Below are 27,410 nucleotides of genomic sequence, written 5' to 3'. Positions count from 1 at the left end.
ATGCAGAGGAAACTTTTAGAACCTCAATCTATTCGTCGTAAAAAGTACTAATACAAAGTAAAGTGGACAGTGAGTGGACATTTTAAAACTCCAGCAGCATTGCTGTGTCTTATCCACTCATACCAGCACAACACACACTAACACAGCACCACCATGTCATTGTCACCTGCTCTGTAGTGGTCCTGACCATTAAAGAACAGCATGAAAGGGGGCTAACAAAGCATGCAGAGAAACAGATGGACTACAGTCAGTAATTGTAGAACTACAAAGTGCTTCTATATGGAAAGTGGAGCTGATAAAATGGACAGTGAGTGTAGAAACAAGGAGGTGGTTTTAATGTTATGGCTAATCGGTGTATATAAAGAGGTGAGTAAGGTAAATGAACATAAATAAATAATGTAATTGTGCATATATAGACAGGTGAGTGAGGTAAATGAACATATAGAGAGATAAATAATGTAATTGTGTGTATATAGACAGGTGAGTGAGGTAAATGAACATATAGAGAGATAAATAATGTAATTGTGCGTATATAGACAGGTGAGTGAGGTAAATGAACATATAGAGAGATAAATAATGTAATTGTGCGTATATAGACAGGTGAGTGAGGTAAATGAACATATAGAGAGATAAATAATGTAATTGTGTGTATATAGACAGGTGAGTGAGGTAAATGAACATATAGAGAAATAAATAATGTAATTGTGCGTATATAGACAGGTGAGTGAGGTAAATGAACATGTAGAGAGATAAATAATGTAATTGTGCGTATATAGACAGGTGAGTGAGGTAAATGAACATATAGACAGATAAATAATGTAATTGTGTGTATATAGACAGGTGAGTGAGGTAAATGAACATACAGAGAAATAAATAATGTAATTGTGTGTATATAGACAGGTGAGTGAGGTAAATGAACATACAGAGAAATAAATAATGTAATTGTGTGTATATAGACAGGTGAGTGAGGTAAATAAACATACAGAGAAATAAATAATGTAATTGTGTGTATATAGACAGGTGAGTGAGGTAAATGAACATACAGAGAAATAAATAATGTAATTGTGTGTATATAGACAGGTGAGTGAGGTAAATGAACATACAGAGAAATAAATAATGTAATTGTGCGTATATAGACAGGTGAGTGAGGTAAATGTACAATATAGAGAGGTGAATGAGGTAAATCTACAGAGAGGTGAGTGATGTACATGTAGAGAGAGGCAGTAGGGTAAATATACACAGTGAAGTAAGTAAATAATGTAAATGTGTGGATATAGACGAGTGAGTGAGCTTAAAGTACTATGTAAATGTACAATGTTAATGTTAATATAAAGAGAAGTGAATGTGGTAAATGTGTGTATAAAGAGGTGAATAATGTTAATGCACATAGATAGAGAGGCACGTTGGGTAAATAAGGTAAATGTAAATGTAAAGTGCAAATTAACTGGTGGAGGGATGAGTAAATATACTGGTACTAAGCTAAGTACTGTATAGTACATGTACAGGTAGAGGGGTGAAAGAGAGAAATGTGAAGGGAGGAGCTTTCACTGAGCAGGTAAGGAGACAATGCCATTATGTCACACAGCTCGTACCATCAACCGGCTTTTTACTGAACACTCGCTGTGACACGGAAATGCAAATAAGAACAGGTCCTTATCGTGTGGAATTTTTTATTCTTGGTTGGACTTTAACGCGTAACGGTGGTACAGATCGGTACACATGTTGGTGTTGGGAATGAGATGCCACGACAGATTTGTTGTTCTCACCTGCCTACTATGTGGTGGGTTTCTAGTCCTGACCTCCTGGTACACTACCTCCTGGTACACCACCGAACAAGGTAAGCTTTTCCTAATTCATCCCAGTACAAACTTAACTCAAACAATGAGGTATTTATACCACTTAGTATACATCCAAACACTAAGTTATTCATAATTAACTTTGAGCATAGCTCTGAGGATGGGCAGAAAGATGGGGAGATGGGGTTGGTTGTCAGCTCTCAGCAGGAGACACTAAATTTAGAGATTGGGTACAGTGTATATAAACCCTGCATCTTTCTTTAAAATTGTCACTTGTTAAATTACAGCTTTATTTACTCATTATGCCTTACAGTATTTAAGTAAGATAAGTATTTAAGATTTTGATAATGAATGAAAAAGAAAACCTTAAAATACAGGGTTGAAAAAGTGATCAGTCCTCTTTATTTAATACTTATTTAATAAAGCCACATGTTTGTTTGAAAAAGTCTCTACCACTCTTGCACACATATATAAGAAATATTTGCTATTTTTCCTGGCAGAATTCGTGAGCAATTTACAGTGTTTTTTGTTTGTTTTGTTGTTTTTTATTCATCCACAGATGATTTAGGACCTCTCTCAGGTAGGGATTATCCTTGACTGGTTTTGAAGTGTATTTAAAGTGTATATCGTGACAAAAGGTGAGGATTTTGACAGGATTTTGGAATTAGCCTGGTGTGTGATCTGAGCGGTGATATGTTATACCTGAGCCAGTTTATAATGATTACTTTAAGAAGCTGAGTACTTATTCAAACCAGGTATTTTACTAATTTAATTTTAATAATTGATTGAAAATAAAAAACAAATGTTACTCTCGCCGTTATGTCAATGGTTATAAAGTGTAAAAGCAGCTGTTTGTTACATTCATGACAGGAAAGGTAGTTCAGATTCTTCAGTTCACAAGGTTATATCAAACATGGACAATTTAGTATCTCCAATTTACCTCACTTGCATGTCTTTGGACTGTGGTAGGAAACCGGAGCACCCGGAGTAAACCCACGCCGACACGGGGAGAATATGCAAACTCCACACAGAAAGGACCCGGACCGCCTCATCTGGGGATCGAACCCAGGACCTTCTTGCTGTTTGTCATTTTAACGCCATGTTTTACACACTTTGGTTACATTCATGACAGAAACGGTAGTTACTCGTTACACTAGATTCATCAGTTCACACGTTTTAACGTCAAACACGATCATTGACAATTTTGTATCTCCAATTCATCTGACTTGCATGTTTTTGGACTGTGGGAGGAAACCGGAGCTCCCGGAGTAAACCCACGCAGACACGGGGAGAACATGCAAACTCCAGACAGAAAGGAGGCTGTGGGGCGACAGTGCTACCCACTGAGCCACCGTTCCGCCAAAATGCGGCTGTAATTAATGTACATAGTGTATACTGTGACAAAATGTAAGAATTTTGACTGGGTATGATGATTTTTCTGTGAGCATGTGCATGCGTGTGTGTGCTCAGATGCAAAACTTCTGTGACGTTTTGTACTTACCATTGTACTGTTTTCTAATTTGTTTACCAAGTTCTAAAGAAAGAACTGCTGTAGGCAGTGCAACTGTAATTTTATTTTTTGTCCTGTATAATGTGTTGAACAAAAATACAAGTTATGTCTTGTACCCTTCACCACTTATTCACTTTTCTTTTGATTTGTCCTGAGAATATTTTTACACAGGTAAAAATGATTGGGGCTAAATACGGTTTCAAAGCTTTATTCTATGTGTCAACCAGGTAGACATACAGTATATGGGTCATTATAACATCAAATGAGATATTATTTAATAAAATACTATAAATCCTTGATTTGCTTATGTAGCAATACTTATAAATATTACAGAGATAAGATGTAGCACCTACCTACAGAAATATCTATAAATCTGGCTTATCTTTGGGCTGACTAACTCTAAAGCTGATAACAGAACCAACTCCTAGAGTCCACCTAGCAGCACTGTAACCTTTAAACCTTGTTTTGAAAGCCTTAATCATAGGCAATATAGACGTCTTCTAGTTGTATAGTCTATTTTTAGGAACAACAGCAATGACTATTGCTAAACACTCTTTACTTTATTAATTATTATAATACAATATATGTCATAAGCGCTTGAGTGGGGCAGAAATCTATTTTGCTAGAACACCACCCCTGAGATCCGGATTAAAATCTCAGTAGTGCTGTATCAGCCCTGTGCTGGATTGGTGCCCTGTACAAGGTGTTGCTCCTGCCTGGCACCCACTGTTTCCTGGGGGAACCAGAACTGTCAGGTCATGTGGCAGTCTCTAAATTTCAGTTCTTTCTGCTGCTGTTTTTCTTCTGATTAAATGATTAAAACAAATACTTTGTTGGTGAGCTCTTAAACACATTTAAGTCTATAACTTTTCTTTTCTTTCTAAATGGGGTGAGTTCAGGGAAGGTTACTGTAGGTTCTCCATGTTGTTAAACAACAAGTAATTGATGTAAAATTAGAAATGTGAAAGATCTATAATTAACCATTATGTGTGCTGTATGTACTCTATATATGTATTGTCATATTTTATAAAAAACAATAAAACTATAAAACAACTTAAATGTATGAAAGTGTTTACAACACAGTATATTTGAATAATTCCCTCACGTAAACAATCCCAAGACAATTCTTCTTCAAAGTTAAGTGTTTCATAGCATATATTTAAGCCAAGCTAGAACCCTATCTTCGATTGTGGTTTTAGAGGGACTAGACCAATTCCAGGACCTCTACATGAGGCTGATGATAGCTGAGCAACATGGAGAGGTCGTATCACACAAACTGCTTCAACTGCTGAAAAACATCACAGTGACTACTAATTCCACTACTGACAACCCATTAGGTAAATCTACACAAACATCCATGAATATAAATCCATACATATACTTTATTATTTGGTATTACAACCATACAACTGTTCTTACTATTCATTCTGACCCTTCCACCAACAGCTCTGTTGCCAGAAAGTAGTGCTGTTTGGAGTTTTTTATCTCCACAACCTAGTGCGCTTCTGTACCTGCCACACCTAGGAGAGCACCGTGACAGCCTGGAGCCCAACATTCACCTGGGACAGGGACGCACCGGAGGTCAGTGACTGTTTCAGTTTGATTTTATAGGCAACCAGGGTCAGTGGACCAGTAGATCTTTTTTGAGTTCCATTGCTGGTGGGCTAGTGTTTTAGATTTCTAGGCTTTGTGAGTCATCTTTTAGGAGAAAAGCTGGTCCAAAGGATTTGTAAAAAGACTGTAATATGCACTTGTATGCAACCATTTGGGCAACCTGGCATATTTTGGCAGGCAATTTTTCAATTCTTCAACACAACCTATGCACTATTTTTTTTTTTTTAAACTGCAGACGTTAATGCACAGCTCATTACCCCAATCCATTGACTCTTCTGTGAAGGTTTTGTCACCAAGTATTTAAGTGTGTCTGTGGAAGTCAACAGATCATTTGTGATGTCAGACACTGTTGTTAGACGAAAAGACCTGTTTCAGTTCATTGACTTCAGGAGAAAACAGCCCACGCACACCCTATCTACATCAGTGGCACTCCTGTTAAGATTGTCCAGAACATAAAGTTCCTAGGGGTCCACGTTACGGACAACCTGACCTGGTCCTCTATGGTCAAAAAGGCTCACCAGCGCCTGCGTTTCCTACGCCGATTGAAAAGGACACATCTCAGCGCACCCATCCTCACCACTTTCTATAGAGGCACAAAAGAGAGTGTTTGAACCAGCAGCATCTCTCTCTGGTATGAGAGTTGCAACACCTCAGAAAAAAAGGCCTTGAGGAGAGTGGACTTACCCTCTGGTAAAAGGTACAGTAGTCTACGCTGCAATACGGTCCGATTTAGGAATAGCTTTTACCTGACCGCCATTAGACTCCTGGACAGAACAAAATAACCAAATCTGATGCATATTAAACCATTTTATATCCTTTATTTTATATATGCTCTATATTTTAAATTTGCAGTGTTTTAGGATGAACCGAATGCTCGCAGTTTTGTTTTTCTATACACTTTGGTGTACAGTAAAATGACAAAGTTAATGTTGAATCTTGAATCTTGAATCCCAAAGGTGCTTTTCCTCTACACCATGTACTTGCTTTGTGCACAAATGTCGTCCCCCAAATGTTCACACAAAAATGGAAGCATACATCTATTTTATAGACTTACTTTTACGCACCTGTAAGCCATGGGTGTTGCTGAAACACCAGAAATTAGTTCCTATAGTGAACGTGCCTCATTAATAGACACCTTTAAAAGCAGTTTTAAACACACATACCCTGGGTCTTATGTTTGAATGATATATTGATGCCCATGGTTTTGAAATGGAATGTCCAACAAATTCATCCACATAGTTTTGCACATATAGATTTGCCATATATTGTAGGTAAAGGAGGAGATATAGGAGTTATAGGAGATGTGTACTGCAGGATCTAATACGATCCTTTCTCTCGTCTGTGTTCATGTGTGTTCAGTGTCACTGGTGTTAGGGGTCCCCACGGTGCAAAGACCAAAGGACAGTTATCTAATGACCACATTAAGCTCTCTTGTCTACGACCTCTCACCTGAACAGAGGGCGGACCTAATCATTATCGTTCTTGTAGCAGAGGTAAGTCTACAGAAATCTTTGATTGTTTTCCACTAGTCTCTTTTGCAAGTTTTTGCCAATAGTCAGACATGAACCACAAATCCCTGTTTGTTCATCATATGTGGCTGTTGTTGATTGCTGGTTGTGTGGCTTGATAAATACTCACCAGCTACAGTTGACTGGTGTTAGCCATGGCAAACTAAAACTGATGAAGAGGTGGAGTTAAGGTCTAAAAATAAAACTTTGGTGACTAAATGAATGTAACACGCTCATGTAAAATTCAATTTACTGTGAGTTTTTGTGGGTTGGTTTAAAATTGGACATAACAGGGTATATGGTGCTTAACCTGTTTCACCTTTTTTAGCAGCATTTGATAGCCATGAACCAGCCAAACGAGGCAGAATTCTGGATCTTTGTCCACTTGCAGAATTAAGTTTAATTATTTGTTTAGAACATAGTTTTTAGCGAAGTCCACAAATGTTTTTTAGCATTGCAGTCAGGACTCTGTAAAGACTATTTTAAAAGCTCATTTGTGCTGGACACAGTTGAGTTGCTATTCTGAACTTACCAAAAGTAATGCTTGTGGCTCAGTCTAATGAGTGCAGTTAAACTAGTCTTTATACGACGACCAGGCATAACATGACCACTGACAGATGAAGTGAATAACACTGATTATCTCTTCATCACGGCACCTGTTAGTGGGTGGGATATATTAGGCAGCAAGTGAAAATTTTATCCTCAAAGTTGATCTGTTAGAAGCAGGAAAAATGGGCAAGTGAGTTTGACAAGGGCCAAATTGTGATGGCTAAATGACTGGGTCAGAGCATCTCCAAAACTGCATCTCTTGTGGGGTGTTCCCGGTCTGCAGTGATCAGTATCTATCAAAGGTGGTCCAATGAAGGAACAGTGGTAAACTGGCGACAGGGACATGGGCGGCCAAGGCTGGCCCGTGTGATCCGATCCAACAGATGAGCTACTGTAGCTCAAATTGCTGAAGAAGTTAATGCTCCATACCTCAACGGGTCAGGGCTGTTTTGGCAGCAAAAGGGGGACCAACATAAAATTAGGAAGGTGGTCATAATGTTATGCCTAATGGGTGTATGTGGGCAGAGAGAAGTCACCAGATTTTGTCAGTCAAAGTAACTAATAAGACATTAAGAGGTCAAACCACCTCCATAAATAGCGTTTTACAACTTTATACACCAAGCTGCTGTAGGTAAAGTTTTTATTGCAAAGATTTTATCATATTATCTGAAACACACAAAAAGTGTCATGTTTTGGACAAAGAATATGTCTCAATAATTCAGTCACAGTGAGCAAGCATGTAGTGAAAAAAGACCATGATCTGGTTGATGCCAGTATCATGCTATGGTTGTGCTTCTTTGTGGCAAAGACAAGGAGACTGGTAAAAAGATGAATGCAACAAATGTAGCGCACTGAGATGACAGTTTACCTTTCAACAGAAAAAAGATGTGAAACATACAGTTACAACCATTCTGAAGCAGCACATCTGTGAATGTCCCTGAATGGCCTAGCTTAAGTCCATAATTAGTACCCACCCAGCATCTGTGGAGAGAGTTGAAGATGGCAGTTCACAGAAGCTTACCATCCAATCCGAAGATGCTTGAGAGCATCTGCCTTAAAGAATGCAACAAATTATTGAATACAAAGTGTAAAGACTTTTGTAAATGATATCCAGAATGTTTATGCTCTCATACCAGTGCCACTGCTTAATGGTGCATACATGTTACTATAATATACAGCGTATCACAAAAGTGAGTACACCCCTCACATTTCTGCAGATATTTAAGTATATCTTTTCATGGGACAACACTGACAAAATGACACTTTGACACAATGACAAGTAGTCTGTGTGCAGCTTATATAACAGTATACATTTATTCTTCCCTCAAAATAACTCAATATACAGCCATTAATGTCTAAACCACCGGCAACAATATTTTGTGTGGCCACCATTATTTCCCAGAACTGCCTTAACTCTCCTGGGCATGGAGTTTACCAGAGCTTCGCAGGTTGCCACTGGAATGCTTTTCCACTCCTCCATGACGACATCACGGAGCTGGCGGATATTCGAGACTTTGCGCTCCTCCACCTTCCGCTTGAGGATGCCCCAAAGATGTTCTATTGGGTTTAGGTCTGGAGACATGCTTGGCCAGTCCATCACCTTTACCCTCAGCCTCTTCAATAAAGCAGTGGTCGTCTTAGAGGTGTGTTTGGGGTCATTATCATGCTGGAACACTGCCCTGCGACCCAGTTTCTGGAGGGAGGGGATCATGCTCTGCTTCAGTATTTCACAGTACATATTGGAGTTCATGTGTCCCTCAATGAAATGTAACTCCCCAACACCTGCTGCACTCATGCAGCCCCAGACCATGGCATTCCCACCACCATGCTTGACTGTAGGCATGACACACTTATCTTTGTACTCCTCACCTGATTGCCGCCACACATGCTTGAGACCATCTGAACCAAACAAATTAATCTTGGTCTCATCAGACCATAGGACATGGTTCCAGTAATCCATGTCCTTTGTTGACATGTCTTCAGCAAACTGTTTGCGGGCTTTCTTGTGTAGAGACTTCAGAAGAGGCTTCCTTCTGGGGTGACAGCCATGCAGACCAATTTGATGTAGTGTGCGGCGTATGGTCTGAGCACTGACAGGCTGACCCCCCACCTTTTCAATCTCTGCAGCAATGCTGACAGCACTCCTGCGCCTATCTTTCAAAGACAGCAGTTGGATGTGACGCTGAGCACGTGCACTCAGCTTCTTTGGACGACCAACGCGAGGTCTGTTTTGAGTGGACCCTGCTCTTTTAAAACGCTGGATGATCTTGGCCACTGTGCTGCAGCTCAGTTTCAGGGTGTTGGCAATCTTCTTGTAGCCATGGCCATCTTCATGTAGCGCAACAATTCGTCTTTTAAGATCCTCAGAGAGTTCTTTGCCATGAGGTGCCATGTTGGAACTTTCAGTGACCAGTATGAGAGAGTGTGAGAGCTGTACTACTAAATTGAACACACCTGCTCCCTATGCACACCTGAGACCTAGTAACACTAACAAATCACATGACATTTTGGAGGGAAAATGACAAGCAGTGCTCAATTTGGACATTTAGGGGTGTAGTCTCTTAGGGGTGTACTCACTTTTGTTGCCGGTGGTTTAGACATTAATGGCTGTATATTGAGATATTTTGAGGGAAGAATAAATGTATACTGTTATATAAGCTGCACACAGACTACTTTTCATTGTGTCAAAGTGTCATTTTGTCAGTGTTGTCCCATGAAAAGATATACTTAAATATCTGCAGAAATGTGAGGGGTGTACTCACTTTTGTGATACACTGTAGCTATATATACAATATATAGCAGTGTTGTGGCCGTAGCACTAATTTAGCTCTGGTCCAAAAGCTTGTTTAAAAGAAAATGATAGATTTAGGATTTTCCTGTCTTTATACCACAAAACAAGTTTCAGAACAGGTTAAGCAAATTAGAGATCAGAGTTAATGTTTACATACAATGTCTTTTGTTCATTGCTCCTGAGATTTCACTCATGTCCATTGATCTTGATATTTAAGTTGGCCCTAAACATTTGATTGATACATTTATTATTTTTTTCATTTTACCTTCATTCCCCCATTTCAATCACCAGCTTTTTTCCATTTACAGACAAACAGTGAGTTTTTAAACAGCGTGGCAGCCAGCATTCAGAGAAAGTGAGTTATCATTTTTATTTTTAATTCCATTGCATTTTATTGTTTTTAAACCATGCAGTGTTCTTTTAGTTGATTTTTAAGATTGCACATATAGAACATTTTGGGATTTAAACTCAAAACTATCAGGTGATCTCTGAAACAGTGTACAAAGGATACACAGGCATCATAAAGGCACTTAACATACCCCATTACTTAAGTTTATTGATCTTAGAGCAGTTATAAATAGAAAATAGAAATAGAAAACCATGGCTACTATATGGATCAGCCATATTAATGTATTATGAGAAAATACACTGATCAGCCATAACATTAAAACCACCTCCTTGTTTCTACACTCACTGTTCATTTTATCAGCTCCACTTACCATATAAAAGCACTTTGAAGTTCTACAATTACTGACTGTAGTCCATCTGTTTCTCTACACTTTTTTAACCTGCTTTCACTCTGTTTTTCAATGGTCAGGACCCCCACAGAGTAGGTATTATTTGGGTGGTGGATCATTCTCAGCCCTGCAGTGACACTGACATGGTGGTGGTGTGTTAGTGTGTGTTGTGCTGGAGTTTTAAAATACCGTGTCCACTCACTGTCCACTCTATTAGACATGCTCCTACCTCGTTGCTCCACCTTGTATTGCTGCTGTTTGAGTTGGTCATCTTCTAGACCTTCATCACTGGTCACAGGACGCTGCCCACGGGGCGCTGTTGGCTGGATATTTTGGTTGGTGGACTATTCTCTGTCCCGCAGTGACAGTGAGGTGTTTAAAAACTCCAGCATCGCTGCTGTGTCTTATCCACTCATACCAGCACAACACACACTAACACACCACCACCATGTCAGTGTCACTGCAGTGCTGAGAATGATCCACCACCCAAATAATACCTACTCTTTGGTGGTCCTGACCATTGAAGAACAGGATGAAAGGGGGCTAACAAAGCATGCAGAGAAACAGATTGACTACAGTCAGTAATTGTAGAACTACAAAGTGCTCCTATATGGTAAGTGGAGCTGATAACATGGACAGTATGTGTAGAAGGAGGTGGTTTTAATGTTATGGCTGATCGGTGTATATTTATATGGCATAAAACTACAACATTGTGTGTGTTTGTGTATGTTTGTGTGTAGTTTTCCAGAGGAAGTGAAATCTGGGCTGATTGAAGTAATTTCACCCTCTCAATACTACTATCCAGACTTTACCAACCTGAAGGCAACCTTTGGCGACTCGAAAGAAAGAGTCCAGTAGGAGTTTACATGTTTACCTTTATTTTAATTTAGCACTCTGTAATCACTGTGCAGATTTATATAAAACCAATTATGCAAAATGTTTACCTCTAGATGGAGAACCAAGCAGAACCTGGACTACAGTTTCCTTATGATGTATGCTCAGCATAAAGGTGCATACTATATTCAGGTAATACCTAAATAGATTTTACATGCAAAACACATAGACCAAAAAGTGCTTTGCTCTGCAAATGTCTCAATGATTACGCCTGGGTTATTACAGCTGGAAGACGACATTGTTGCTAAGTCAGGGTACAGTGAGGCTATAAAGGCCTATATCAGTACTGTGAGAAGTCAGAAGTGGTTGTTCCTGGAGTTTTCTGCACTGGGCTTTATTGGTAAGTTTCATCTTTTCTAGTAGTTCTATTCTTGTCTCTGTTGGTATTTTATATTTATATATCTATGAAATTACAAACAAATGTTCAACATTAGCCTGTTACATTCCACCATAGCTTATACAAAGAATGATTGTCAATGATTGTCAGAAATGTTCTTTTAAAAAGCCCCATACAAAAAAAGCACACAAATACATGCATGCATAATGTCACATTTATGCTAAAAGCAAATAACAATAATTTTCTGTCTATAACGGATGGGCTAGACGAGACAAGCGGGGACGGACACACACGCAGAGATGCTTAACAAAGTATTTATTAATAATAATAATAATAATAATAATAATAATAATAATAATATAAGACAGGTTACACAAGACAAGACTCTCCAACACATTACTTAAGCTAAATGCTAAGCTAACTGCTAAACTAAACACACCTTAGACCTGACCATACTATTCTAGACCCTAAGCCAAGCTAACCATGCTAAAGCTAAACATGAACAATACTAACACAAAACAAACATGGGCAAGAGCAAAACAACATGAACATGAACATGAACATGAACATGAACATGAACATGAACATGAACATGAACATGAACATGAACATGAACATGAACATGAACATGAACATGAACATGAACATGAACATGAACACCAGTACATGACAAACCAAAAGCATGACCATCAAAGCCAAAATAGTCTCCACCAAAGGATCCACAGCTCCCTTAAATGCCCTGAGCATTACCTGCAATGAGGAGCAGCTGTGGATCATTAGCTTCATTGACCAATCATTATGAGGAGGCGTTGGCCTGACATCCTAAACAAAGCCTCCTCCACTGTGTGCTCTCAGAGACATGGGTGTGGCACCTACGCACTAAACATGCTCTGGGAGCACAGAGGGGCTGAATTCGTGACACTGTCTGACATTTCAGAAAATTAATACAGCTGAAACTATAGGGACATTGTAGCTAATATGATACATAACTTAGCCTGATTTAGCCTAGTTTCAGGATGCTAATTTATTCATACCTTGTGTTGTTAATTTTAAATTCTATTTCTGTTATTATCAGGAAAGCTTTTTCAAGCTTCAGACTTGCCAACTGTTGTGGAGTTTTTTCTCATGTTTCACAAGGACAAGCCCATTGACTGGCTGCTGGATCACATCCTCTGGGTCAAAATGTGTAACCCAGAAAAAGACTTTGTAAGATTCAATTACATAACATTTATTTAATTTATTTAAAAGTGTCTTAGTCTATAAATTTTCCTCTTACATTTTTATAAATATAAGGTGACACAGTGGCCAAATTGTTATGGTTAAATAACTGAGTAAGTTTAAAACCGGAACTGTAGGGGCCGCTCAGGTGGCGCAGCGGTAAAAACCCACGCTGGAACCATCTCGAATACATTGTATTGAATCTCAGCTCTGCCTACCAGCTAAGGCTCTGCCTACCAGATTGGCTTGTTGTTCAGATATGGGTGGGACTAAGCCCGATAGGGTCTCTCTCCCATGACTGGTGCAATTATGACCTCTGCTGGCTGATTGATGGCGCCTGCACAGAGATGAGAAAAGAGTGCTCTCAGGGTGTGTCTCTTCGTACACAGTGCTGAGCTGCACTGCACTCGTCAAAGTGCAGGTGATAAAATGCATACGGCATGCTGCCCACGTGTCGGAGGGGGCGTGGGTTAGCTTTGTTCTCCTCAATCAGAGCAGGGATCGGCATTGGTGTAGAGAAAGCATGACGCAATCGGGCAATTGGACGTGCTAAAAAAGGGAGAAAAAGTGGAGAAAAAGCATAAAGAAAATATAAAAAAAAAAAAAAAACGGAACTGCAATATGGTCGTCTGGAAGAGAACGCAAGACATCATCACAATTGATATTTGTCACATTTTTTAATGTGTCTGGGTCTATTTTAAAGGCTTTACCTTGTGACATAAATATCATTAAAATACATCTGTATAGTGTTTCTGAAACTACACCATCTAATGTAACTAATGTAATGCCTATTTGGCTTTTGTCTAAACAATATAATTACTGCTAAAAGACTAACTGCAAAAGCTACCAGCTATGATGGACCAACGATCCCTCTAGAATTGCATGCAGTGTAAAAAGATGGCCTACATTAATGGGTTTGGATCCTAAGCTAAGGGCTGGGAATTTATTGAAGGACACAATTCACATGACAGTTTGGTTCTGCTGGATTGTGGTCATGCGACCCAGATCCCATAGGTAAAAGATCCCTTTTAAATTAAGCAGGCAGCTTTTTCTGCATCACAATTTGGCAACTTGAATTCCTTGTGCACTCTGAAACAGTGTCGGTATTGTTTTGCTGTAAGTGCCAGCAGGAATCGCTATTGTAGCAGAAAGGTTAATATCCCTATGTGGTCTATTCGCTCTCAGACAAGACCAATTGTGTCTGTTGAGTGTACAACCAGGATGGTGGCACATCTAAAACAGCTAATAAAAGGGTCAATTAAAAAGATCAATTAGAAGATGCTTGGGGTGTTCTGGGCGCCAATTGTATCAAATGTCATAGTCGGAAAATGTCCAGCAGTGTTTATGTGATATTTTGTGAATGAGATTGTTTCTCCATGGTATTCCTGCCTTGCACCCAGTGTTTCCCAGTTGACCCGGACCCGCAGCAACCCTAATCAGGAAAAAGCGGTTGATGAAAATGAAATGCTTTAATAACCAGCTTATATCACTGTGGTCTTGTTTGCAGAAACACTGCAATAATGAAAAGGCCAAAATGAAGCGCACCTACAAACCCTCCCTGTTTCAGCATGTGGGTCTGCATTCATCTCTGCCCGGCAAAGTACAGAAGCTGAAAGTAATGCTCATTTTCAGTTGGCACATATCTTTTTATTTGTTGGTGGTTTATTGTTGCAGCTTGCTTTTTTATTCTCTATTGTCACAACTTGTGTTTTACAGGATAAAGACTTTGGAAAACAGCCCCTGTTTAAGCCCCACCCAAACCCATCTGCTGTGTTGAAGAGCAGCCTGAAGGTTTATCAGGTCCACTCTCTGGACAGGGCTTATAGAGGACAAGACTTCTTTTGGGCTCTGACACCCTCCAAAGAAGACTACATCCTTATCACATTCAACCGACCGCAGAACGTCAATGGGTTAGAGCACACGCACACGTTTAAATGTACATCATTATGTCACTTAGTTCTGAACAGTTTAGTGCCTAAAACCCCAATGTCTGAGCCAAATGTCATGTACACAGATCAGAGTGGCAGAGAGGTCAGATTCCCTCTTACTTCTAGCACTTTTTTCATATTATCTTCATTTTTAAAGACCCTGGCCATCAGTAAACTCTTAGTGTACACTACTCTTAGTGTTTCTCTACTCCTCAGGCTAGATTTTTTTGCATTTATACAAATTTGTTTCAGGTTAATGCCTCCCTTTAACAGCCAGTAAGATTGTGGTCATTTTAAAGACTATGTTTATGGTACAAGTGACCTAACTCCAATGTTGGCTTTATGTGATAGCAAATATTGGAATAATTCTGACATTTATAATTCCAGTTTGGACCACTTTTGGAAGTGATATGTAGCTGATTTGTGGTAGTGTGACCTAATAATGATTAGATCATGATTGTAGAAGTTATTACAATGATTTATTTTGTCAAGGTGGCTGTCAAATTTCTTGTTCATTGATACTATCCTCTTTATCTTGGGTAAGGTCATGCTTTGTCCAATGCCTATTCACTTAACACTGGGTGCAAGAAACACAGGGTATCCCACACTTTTTTGAGTTTTTTGAAGGAGGAAACCAATGTATCTACTTAGATTGACAAAACAACTCAGGTTCAATTTGGGGCCCTGTAGACTGTGAGACACTAAAGCTGTGCACCTAAGTGTGCCACCATGCTGCCCTAATTAAGATTTGCTATTGTGCATTTACCCGCACATTTTTGTTGCTGATGATTTACATTGCCTGCATTCCTTAGTATTTACCTCCCTTTAACTTTTTCCCTTTAACATTTTGTGCTATTAAAACTTGGAATTAAAATGAATTTAAGTGGACGAATGTTTGAATATTTAGCATTTGACTAACGTTATATGCCCAAAGTTTTAAATGTCCACAATATGATTTTATTTTATATTCATTAGAACAAGACAATTAATTAAAGTAAACACACAACCAGTCCTCCTGGACAGGTCTATATTTGCTTTACACATTTGGATCCTGATATTTTAATTAGAAAAATTGGGACACATATTGGGTATTCTTCGAGAGTCCTGGAGGAGCTGAAAACACACCAGGCTCGGGTGGGGAAAATACCACAGATTGGTGGACACCGCGGCTTCCGGTTGAATATGCTGAATATGCAGCACCAATAAGTAAGAGGGAGAGCCACTGGAACCACGGGCAGTGCTCCCCAGCAGCACAATGCACCCCAGCAGCACGACGCACCCCAGAGACATGACACAACCCAGCAGCAGAAAGCAGAGGACGCCATTAAGGAGCTGTGGCAACGGAGCAGCGAAGGCCTGACACCAGAACAGCGTAACAGTCTTTAAGAGCCTTTGGATGGTTTTTGTGATGTGTTAAGGCAGACTGCGAGTGAACACACCTGGTCCAGCACATCATCGCCACGGTGACAGCAGCACCGATTAGTTTGAGACCCCACTGTTTGCCACTAGTAATACACTGCTGAGAATTTAAGGATTAAAATCGATACTCTGATAGTAAAAATTTCAACTTGTTTCTATTTATGGCTAATACATGCTGAGGTCACTAGCACCTGTGGCAGCATGGTGGTAACCAACCAAAAAGCAAGTTCTGCATGTTCTCCCCATGTCTACAAATGTTTCCTAACAGTACTGTGCATGTGTTTATTTGGTGTGCCTCTAGGTACCTTTTCAGAAGTGGAAATATTGAGACAAATTCAGATAAGTTTTACAACACTACTGTGGAGGTGCTACCAAGTGACGTAAGTGATACTCTGCTCTAATACATTGTAGCCCACAACTGATGTTGAGCTCAGTGTGGTTTGTGTATATATAAAATGGATTTAGTGAGTATTCAGAAACCTCTATTTTTTTGCACACATTACTGTGTTGTGGATTTTATTTTGAATGGGTATTTTAACCATCAATTATACTTATTCGCCCATAATTAAGTGAAAACATGGGTAAATGGCAGTTATATCTATTTATAATCAAAGCAACAACTCAATAATGTGTACAAGAAGTTGCTTCTACTACTTGCTTCAGTTTAGAATAATTCTGTAGTATGATTTATATCTAATCTGTGTTTTTCAGGTTGCAGTAAGAGAGACTGGGGAGAAAGGACTGCTCCAGTGTTGTAGACATTCCTCAGATGGCTTCGTAGTAGTAGGTAGCATCATTTGTTTACAATTTGCTTCAGCCCCCTTTTCTGTTCCCTGTATTGTCATTGTGAGCATTTGCATAACAAGAATTTGAATGTCTGAAGTGAGGAGTCTGATGCCCAGAGTGAAGGAGCAAACTTTTAACTTCTGGACTGGCGGCCTTTTTATGTCAATTTTGCTTGTACATTAATATACAACACATTTTGTATATAGTATTGTATATAGTAAAGCTTTTTGGTGGCTTGGCTGGCACAGTCTAATGCACAAGGCCACCATCACTGTGATCAGAGTTTGAATCAACATTTACATATCTCTCTTTAATTTAAAAGCTTTTTAAATAGCTACTATTTAAAAGCTACCTTTTCATGTGTGTAACTGTTGCTTTGTCTCTCTTATAGAACAGTAGAGGTACAATGGTAACCTAATGAGTTGAGCTTTGGGCTATCAATTGAAAGGTTGAGAGTTAAAATCCCAGCTCTGCTATGCAGCCACTGTTGGGCCCCTTGAGCAAGGCCCTTAACCCTGTCTGCTCTAGGGGCGCTGTACTATGGCTGACCCTGCACTTTGACCGCAGCTTTCTAACAAGCTGGGACATCTAAAGAAAGAATTTCATTGTACTGTACATGTGTACAGTATATGTATATATGACAAATATATACATATGTTGTAACCTAGTGGTTAAGGTACTGGACTAGTAATCAGAAGGTTGCTGGTTCAAGCCCCACCACTGCCAGGTTGCTGCTGTTGGGCCCTTGAGCAAGGCCCTTAACCCTTAATTGCTCAAACAGTATACTGTCACAGTACTGTAAGTCGCTTTGGATAAAGGCGTCTGCTAAATGCCGAAAATGTAAATGTAAATAAAGGCATTACATTCTATTAAATATACCTACACTTCATCTTTGCATTAATGGAAAGAGGGGTACATGTTTGCTGTCTAATTGAAGAGAAAAAGAAAACTAGAACAAGCTACTGTCAGTAATTAAATACATTTACACATAAGGCGGTTGCCCAAAAGTGTGTGGCCCATAAGTGCAGGAAGAAGTGCAGGAAGAAATAAACCTTATATGCTCATAGCTAGGTATATGTTCATATATATATATATATATATACATATACTTATGGGCCACACACTTTTGGGCAACCGCCTTATGTGTAAATATATTTAATTATTGACAGTAGCTTGTTCTAGTTTTCTTTTTCTCTTCAATTAGACAGCAAACATTTACCCCTCTTTCCATTAATGCAAAGATCAAGTGTAGGTATATTTGTAGGTATATACATACAGGGGTTGGACAAAATAACTGAAACACCTGGTTTTAGACCACAATAATTTATTAGTATGGTGTAGGGCCTCCTTTTGCGGCCAATACAGCGTCAATTCATCTTGGAAATGACATATACAAGTCCTGCACAGTGGTCAGAGGGATTTTAAGCCATTCTTCTTGCAGGATAGTGGCCAGGTCACTACGTGATGCTGGTGGAGGAAAACGTTTCCTGACTCGCTTCTCCAAAACACCCCAAAGTGGCTCAATAATATTTAGATCTGGTGACTGTGCAGGCCATGGGAGATGTTCAACTTCACTTTCATGTTCATCAAAGCAATCTTTCACCAGTCTTGCTGTGTGTATTGGTGCATTGTCATCCTGATACACGGCACCGCCATTGGATGCACATGGTCCTCCAGAATGGTTCGGTAGTCCTTGGCAGTGACGCGCCCATCTAGCACAAGTATTGGGCCAAGGGAATGCCATGATATGGCAGCCCAAACCATCACTGATCCACCCCCATGCTTCACTCTGGGCATGCAACAGTCTGGGTGGTACGCTTCTTTGGGGCTTCTCCACACCGTAACTCTCCCGGATGTGGGGAAAACAGTGAAGGTGGACTCATCAGAGAACAATACATGTTTCACATTGTCCACAGCCCAAGATTTGCGCTCCTTGCACCATTGAAACCGACGTTTGGCATTGGCACGAGTGACCAAAGGTTTGGCTATAGCAGCCCGGCCGTGTATATTGACCCTGTGGAGCTCTCGACGGACAGTTCTGGTGGAAACAGGAGAGTTGAGGTGCACATTTAATTCTGCCGTGATTTGGGCAGCCGTGGTTTTATGTTTTTTGGATACAATCCGGGTTAGCACCCGAACATCCCTTTCAGACAGCTTCCTCTTGCGTCCACAGTTAATCCTGTTGGATGTGGTTTGTCCTTCTTGGTGGTATGCTGACATTACCCTGGATACCGTGGCTCTTGATACATCACAAAGACTTGCTGTCTTGGTCACAGATGCGCCAGCAAGACGTGCACCAACAATTTGTCCTCTTTTGAACTCTGGTATGTCACCCATAATGTTGTGTGCATTGCAATATTTTGAGCAAAACTGTGCTCTTACCCTGCTAATTGAACCTTCACACTCTGCTCTTACTGGTGCAATGTGCAATTAATGAAGATTGGCCACCAGACTGGTCCAATTTAGCCATGAAACCTCCCACACTAAAATGACAGGTGTTTCAGTTATTTTGTCCAACCCCTGTATATATATATACAGTGGGGAAAATAAGTATTTGATCCCCTGCTGATTTTGTAAGTTTACCCCCTTACAAAGACTTGAACAGCCTATAATTTTTATGGAAGGTTTATTTTAACAGAGAGAGACAGAATATCAACAAAAAATCCAGAAAAAAAACCATTAAATAAAAGTTATAAATTAATTTGTATTTAACTAAGGGAAATAAGTATTTGATCCCCTACCAACCAGCAAGAATTCTGACCCCCACAGACCGGTTATGTGCCCATGAGGCACACAAATTACTCCTGTCCCTGTATAAAAGACACCTGTAACAGAATCAGTTTCTTCCATTCAAATCTCTCGACCACCATGGGCAAGACCAAAGAGCTATCAAAGGACGTCAGGGACAAGATTGTAGACCTGCACAAGGCTGGAATGGGCTACAAGACCATCAGCAAGAAGCTTGGTGAGAAAGAGACCACTGTTGGCGCGATAATTCGAAAATGGAAGAAATACAAGATCACAGTCAATCACCCTCACTCTGGAGCTCCATGCAAGATCTCACCTGGTGGGGTAAGAATGATTCTGAGAAAGGTGAGGTCAGTCCAGAATTACACGGGAGGAGCTTGTCAATGATCTCAAGGGAGCTGGGAGCACAGTCACCAAGAAAACCATTAGTAACACACTTCGCCGTAATGGATTGAGATCCTGCAGTGCCCGCAAAGTCCCTTTGCTCAAGAAGGCTCATGTACAGGCCCGTCTGAAGTTTGCCAATGAACACCTGAATGATTCAGAGAAAGCTTGGGAGAATGTGATATGGTCAGATGAGACCAAAATTGAGCTCTTTGGCATCAACTCCACTTGCCGTGTTTGGAGGAAAAGAAATGCCCGGTGGGGATGGTGTTCTTGGAGTCATATCCAGCATTTCTCTGCTCCCAGCTCCCTTGAGATCATTGACAAGCTCCTCCCGTGTAATTCTGGACTGACCTCACCTTTCTCAGAATCATTCTTACCCCACCAGGTGAGATCTTGCATGGAGCTCCAGAGCGAGGGTGATTGACTGTGATCTTGTATTTCTTCCATTTTCGAATTATCGCACCAACAGTGGTCTCTTTCTCACCAAGCTTCTTGCTGATGGTCTTGTAGCCCATTCCAGCCTTGTGCAGGTCTACAATCTTGTCCCTGATATCCTTTAATAGCTCTTTGGTCTTGCCCATGGTGGTTGAGAGATTTGAACGGAAGAAACTGATTCTGTTACAGGTGTCTTTTATACAGGGACAGGACTAATTTGTGTGCCTTTTGTGCACATAACCGGTCTGTGGGGGTCAGAATTCTTGCTGGTTGGTAGGGGATCAAATACTTATTTCCCTTAGTTAAATACAAATTAATTTATAACTTTTATTTAATGGTTTTTTTTCTGGATTTTTTGTTGATATTCTGTCTCTCTCTGTTAAAATAAACCTTCCATAAAAATTATAGACTGTTCAAGTCTTTGTAAGGGGGTAAACTTACAAAATCAGCAGGGGATCAAATACTTATTTTCCTCACTATATATATATATATATATACGTATATATACAGTGTATCTCAAAAATGAGTACACCCCTCACATTTCTGCAAATATTTTATTATATCTTTTCATGGGACAACACTATAGAAATAAAACTTGGATATAACTTAGAGTAGTCAGTGTACAGCTTGTATAGCAGTGTAGATTTACTGTCTTCTGAAAATAACTCAACACACAGCCATTAATGTCTAAATGGCTGGCAACATAAGTGAGTACACCCCACAGTGAACATGTCCAAATTGTGCCCAAAGTGTCAATATTTTGTGTGACCACCATTATTATCCAGCACTGCCTTAACCCTCCTGGGCATGGAATTCACCAGAGCTGCACAGGTTGCTACTGGAATCCTCTTCCACTCCTCCATGATGACATCACGGAGCTGGTGGATGTTAGACACCTTGAACTCCTCCACCTTCCACTTGAGGATGCGCCACAGGTGCTCAATTGGGTTTAGTCCATCACCTTTACCTTCAGCTTCCTCAGCAAGGCAGTTGTCATCTTGGAGGTTGTGTTTGGGGTCGTTATCCTGTTGGAAAACTGCCATGAGGCCCAGTTTTCGAAGGGAGGGGATCATTCTCTGTTTCAGAATGTCACAGTACATGTTGGAATTCATGTTTCCCTCAATGAACTGCAGCTCCCCAGTGCCAGCAACACTCATGCAGCCCAAGACCATGATGCTACCACCACCATGCTTGACTGTAGGCAAGAGACAGTTGTCTTGGTACTTCTCACCAGGGCGACGCCACACATGCTGGACACCATCTGAGCCAAACAAGTTTATCTTGGTCTCGTCAGACCACAGGGCATTCCAGTAATCCATGTTCTTGGACTGCTTGTCTTCAGCAAACTGTTTGCGGGCTTTCTTGTGCGTCAGCTTCCTTCTGGGATGACGACCATGCAGACCGAGTTGATGCAGTGTGCGGCGTATGGTCTGAGCACTGACAGGCTGACCTCCCACGTCTTCAACCTCTGCAGCAATGCTGGCAGCACTCATGTGTCTATTTTTTAAAGCCAACCTCTGGATATGATGCCGAACACGTGGACTCAACTTCTTTGGTCGACCCTGGCGAAGCCTGTTCCGAGTGGAACCTGTCCTGGAAAACCGCTGTATGACCTTGGCCACCATGCTGTAGCTCAGTTTCAGGGTGTTAGCAATCTTCTTATAGCCCAGGCCATCTTTGTGGAGAGCAACAATTCTATTTCTCACATCCTCAGAGAGTTCTTTGCCATGAGGTGCCATGTTGAATATCCAGTGGCCAGTATGAGAGAATTGTACCCAAAACACCAAATTTAACAGCCCTGCTCCCCATTTACACCTGGGACCTTGACACATGACACCAGGGAGGGACAACGACACATTTGGGCACAATTTGGACATGTTCACTGTGGGGTGTACTCACTTATGTTGCCAGCTATTTAGACATTAATGGCTGTGTGTTGAGTTATTTTCAGAAGACAGTAAATCTACACTGCTATACAAGCTGTACACTGACTACTCTAAGTTATATCCAAGTTTCATGTCTATAGTGTTGTCCCATGAAAAGATATAATGAAATATTTGCAGAAATGTGAGGGGTGTACTTACTTTTGTGATACACTGTATATATATATATATATATATATATATATATAATAAAATGTGTGTGTTGCAGGCTCTTTTTTAAATGGAATAGCAAAAGGTCAGATTGCCCCGGAGCTGCATAAGGTAGCTGCCATGCGTATGACTGTTCATTCCAACTTAGAATCCTGGGTCATCCTAAGTGAGGTAAGTTTCCCACCTTCCTGCTAAGCTTATTCTAAACATCAGAAGGGAATGATAGCTTGTACCAAGACATGAACTTACATGAAATCATTTAATGCCCTAAGAAACCAGGTTAGGGTGTTCGGGTGGCTGTGTAGTCTAATGGGCTAGCACAGCCTTTCTGAACCGGGGTGCCGCGGCACCCTGGGGTGCCGTCTGGCTTCGTCAGGGGTGCCGTCAAAAATATTCTGATAGGGATGAGTCGCTATATATATTTTTAATTCTGCGCAGTTCGGCTGTAATCCACCCAGTCCGCTTCCATCAGTAGAGGGAATTAATCATAATAAGAGCTGTTTATCGAAATTCAAATCCGAAAACGGAGAGCGGGGAGCGAGCAAGACACACACACACACACACACACACACACACACACACATACACACACACAGAGCGCGAGAGAGAGACACTCAAACTCAAAAGAAGCTTTATTGGCATGACAAATAAGGACATTCGTATTGCCAAAGCAAGTTACAGAGAAATAATAAAAAATAACAATAAGAAAAAACAAAAATATACAAAACAGTTACATGTGCAAAAAATATAAAATAGAATCAAATATTAATAATTTAATATTTAAATTATTAATATATAAAGACACACAAACACACAGAGCGAGCGACACACACGCACACACACAAAAGAGAGAGAGACACGCACACACACACACAAACACACACAGAGAGAGAGAGACGCACACACACACAAAGAGAGAGAGAGAGATACACACACACACACAAACTGATCGTTATTACTACCTCATTACTGTAAATATAATATTTTTTATTGTTATTATTTTGCACTGTTTTTATTAATATTTTATTCTATTTTATATTTTTTTATATAACTGTTTTGTATATATTTGTTCTTTCTTATTGTTATTTTTATTATTTCTCTTTAACTTGCTTTGGCAATACGAATGTCCTTATTTGTCATGCCAATCAAGCTTCTTTTGAATTGAGAGAGCCGTAACCGAGCTACAGAGAGAACATGCAGAAAAGAAGCTGTGCTCTCAGTATAATGACAAATAATTGAGAAATAAACTATAAACTTGTTTCATTATGTTAAATCTGATTTGTTCATGGCACGAACTGAGCTTTTCGAGCCAAACTTACATCAAGAACAAGTACAGGGAGTGACTGGGGGCTCTGGACCAGGAGCTCCGTTTCTGCCTCTCATCCATCCCTGACAAAATAGGGCGATTGTGTGCATCATTCCAGGCTCAGGTTTCCCGTTAAAATTAAGTCACGTTTACCCCTCCCTCCCTAAACGACACCTTATGGTGTGTGTGCGTGTGTGTGTGTGTTACCAGTCCAAGGGCTTGCAGACCCCTGTTGGCTGATGGCGCCTGTGCAAAGACGAGGGATAATGTGTTGATCAGGGTGTGGCTCTCCATACACAAAGCTGATCCGCATATGAACTCGCCTCGTGTGGGTGAAAAGATGCAGTTGGCTACTGCACACGTGTTGGAGGGGGTGTGTGTCTCGGCTCTCCTCAACCAGGGTGGAAATCAACATCAGTAGAGAGAAAGCGTAATGCAATCAGGTAATTGGATACAACTAGATTGGGAGGAAAATTGGGAGAAAAAAAAAAAAATTACAAATGAGATTTTTATGAGGTTTATCATCTACCGGACATAATATTGTGAAAATCTGGAGAAATCTTAATCCATGTATGGATCCATGTCCTCAGATGGAACTGTATGAGAAACCACCATGCTACCATGATTAATATAACACTGGTTTGGAAATACTTCAGTAAACAATTGTCACTTAACACAGATCATCACTGCATCAAGAAATACAACCTACATTACAAAACACACCACTGTATTAATGTCATTGCAGTGCTGAGAATGGTTCACCACCCAAACATTACCTGGTCAGTGGGGTCCTATGGGTCCCTTACACTAGATAAACAACATACAGCAAGGTAACAAAGTGTACAGAGCAACAAATGAGCTACAGTTAGTAATTGAATACCCACAAAGTACAGGGGTTGGACAAAATAACTGAAACACCTGGTTTTAGACCACAATAATTTATTAGTATGGTGTAGGGCCTCCTTTTGCGGCCAATACAGCGTCAATTCGTCTTGGAAATGACATATACAAGTCCTGCACAGTGGTCAGAGGGATTTTAAGCCATTCTTCTTGCAGGATAGTGGCCAGGTCACTACGTGATGCTGGTGGAGGAAAACGTTTCCTGACTCGCTTCTCCAAAACACCCCAAAGTGGCTCAATAATATTTAGATCTGGTGACTGTGCAGGCCATGGGAGATGTTCAACTTCACTTTCATGTTCATCAAACCAATCTTTCACCAGTCTTGGTGTGTGTATTGGTGCATTGTCATCCTGATACACGGCACCGCCATTGGATGCGCATAGTCCTCCAGAATGGTTCGGTAGTCCTTGGCAGTGACGCGCCCATCTAGCACAAGTATTGGGCCAAGGGAATGCCATGCTTCACTCTGGGCATGCAACAGTCTGGGTGGTACGCTTCTTTGGGGCTTCTCCACACCGTAACTCTCCCGGATGTGGGGAAAACAGTAAAGGTGGACTCATCAGAGAACAATACATGTTTCACATTGTCCACAGCCCAAGATTTGCGCTCCTTGCACCATTGAAACCGACGTTTGGCATCGGCACGAGTGACCAAAGGTTTGGCTATAGCAGCCCGGCCGTGTATATTGACCCTGTGGAGCTTCCGACGGACAGTTCTGGTGGAAACAGGAGAGTTGAGGTGCACATTTAATTCTGCCGTGATTTGGGCAGCCGTGGTTTTATGTTTTTTGGATACAATCCGGGTTAGCACCCGAACATCCCTTTCAGACAGCTTCCTCTTGCGTCCACAGTTGGTTTGTCCTTCTTGGTGGTATGCTGACATTACCCTGGATACTGTGGCTCTTGATACATCACAAAGACTTGCTGTCTTGGTCACAGATGCGCCAGCAAGACGTGCACCAACAATTTGTCCTCTTTTGAACTCTGGTATGTCACCCATAATGTTGTGTGCATTGCAATATTTTGAGCAAAACTGTGCTCTTACCCTGCTAATTGAACCTTCACACTCTGCTCTTACTGGTGCAATGTGCAATTAATGAAGATTGGCCACCAGACTGGTCCAATTTAGCCATGAAACCTCCCACACTAAAATGACAGGTGTTTCAGTTATTTTGTCCAACCCCTGTAGGTGTAGATTATAAATTATATTGAATAATTCATTCATTTTAAAATAATTTTTAGTTAATAAGTAACAATTGTTTTAATTAAAATGTGTAGTTTGAATCTTAAATACATAGCCAACCATTCCAAACTGAAATGTAGAACCAAATAAAATACATTAAAAATAATAAAATCAGTCAAAAACAGTTAACATTCTCAGCATAATAATAAAAGCCAATGTTTAATAAGAAATCATGTCTTCTCTCTCTTACTAACAGATCTCTATTAATGTGCAATGAGCCAGCAAGAGCAGAAAGCTGAGATCATCAACAGATACTTCTTCTGTTCAGAGGAAACAAGCACAACAGGACCAATATTTTCACCTGGATTCTTTATTTTTCCAAAAGCTGGATGTGCACTTGCTTAAAAGCAGCAATAAAATGTTGCGAGACAATGTTACCCTGCAACAGCACTCTACCTCAGTGGAAGACAACACTATTGCTTTATGTTGATAAATGTGCCTTTTGGGTTTGTCTTTTTTTCCAAATAATGGACACTAGACCTTGTGTATTGGAGATATTTTTTATAAACACATTTGCATGTGAGTAATAACCTGATATTTGGTTGATTATGTATATATATCACATTATTATAACCACCAGCTAATATTCAGAGTAATCGCAATGTGTAGCACGGACAGAAGCTAGACTGGCTGGGAGTGACTCAATAAGGTCCTGGTAGGTTGTCACAGGTATCTGGAGCCATGCTGACTGTAGTCCATCCCACAGTTGCTGGAGGGTGCGCAAGGGAGGATCCATAGAGCGAACACGATGATCAGGGTGGTCCCACAGATGCTCAATTGAGTTTAAGTCTGGGGAATTATGGGTCCAGGGTAGTACATGGAAGTCTTGGTCATGCTCTTCCAACCAATGTCCGACATTTCTAGCCATGTGACATGTCGCATTGTCTTGCTGGAAGATCCCATTCACCCCAGGGAAGACAATTGTACCCATGATACTTTTACCCATGATACTTTTACCCATGACAGTATCGAGGGATATATGTGCAGACAGCCTATCGCACACCTTATATAACCACCAAGCTCACAAATCATAAATTCCTTCATGAGCGATGTGCTGCCGCCATCGAAAGTAGGAAGTGGTCATAATAATGTGACTTGACTGTATATATATATGTGTGTGTGTGTGTGTTATTACACATTATTACAAAGTATACTGATTTACAAAATTACAATAAAGGTCAATATATTATTATTATTACTTATTTCATCTC

General features: G+C 40.4%; 1 protein-coding gene across 1 annotated transcript; it reads left to right on the top strand.

Annotated features, from left to right (window-relative positions):
- Nucleotides 1-1,734: 1,734 nt before the first annotated feature.
- Nucleotides 1,735-24,296, top strand: zgc:154054 (Alpha-1,3-mannosyl-glycoprotein 4-beta-N-acetylglucosaminyltransferase B-like). The gene is made up of 16 exons (XM_062999634.1): nt 1,735-1,837; nt 4,506-4,698; nt 4,805-4,887; nt 6,280-6,413; nt 10,077-10,123; nt 11,246-11,359; nt 11,456-11,531; nt 11,625-11,739; nt 12,812-12,942; nt 14,462-14,569; nt 14,671-14,864; nt 16,603-16,681; nt 17,013-17,088; nt 22,809-22,921; nt 23,248-23,280; nt 24,267-24,296. Exons 1-16 carry the CDS (start codon nt 1,735-1,737, stop codon nt 24,294-24,296), a joined length of 1,629 nt encoding a protein of 542 aa, XP_062855704.1.
- Nucleotides 24,297-27,410: the final 3,114 nt, after the last annotated feature.

The sequence above is a fragment of the Trichomycterus rosablanca genome, chromosome 8 (genome assembly GCF_030014385.1).
Source record: "Trichomycterus rosablanca isolate fTriRos1 chromosome 8, fTriRos1.hap1, whole genome shotgun sequence".
Taxonomy (NCBI): Eukaryota; Metazoa; Chordata; class Actinopteri; order Siluriformes; family Trichomycteridae; genus Trichomycterus; species Trichomycterus rosablanca.
Note: the sequence above shows the minus strand (reverse complement) of the source record. Positions and strands in the feature narration are given on the sequence as shown.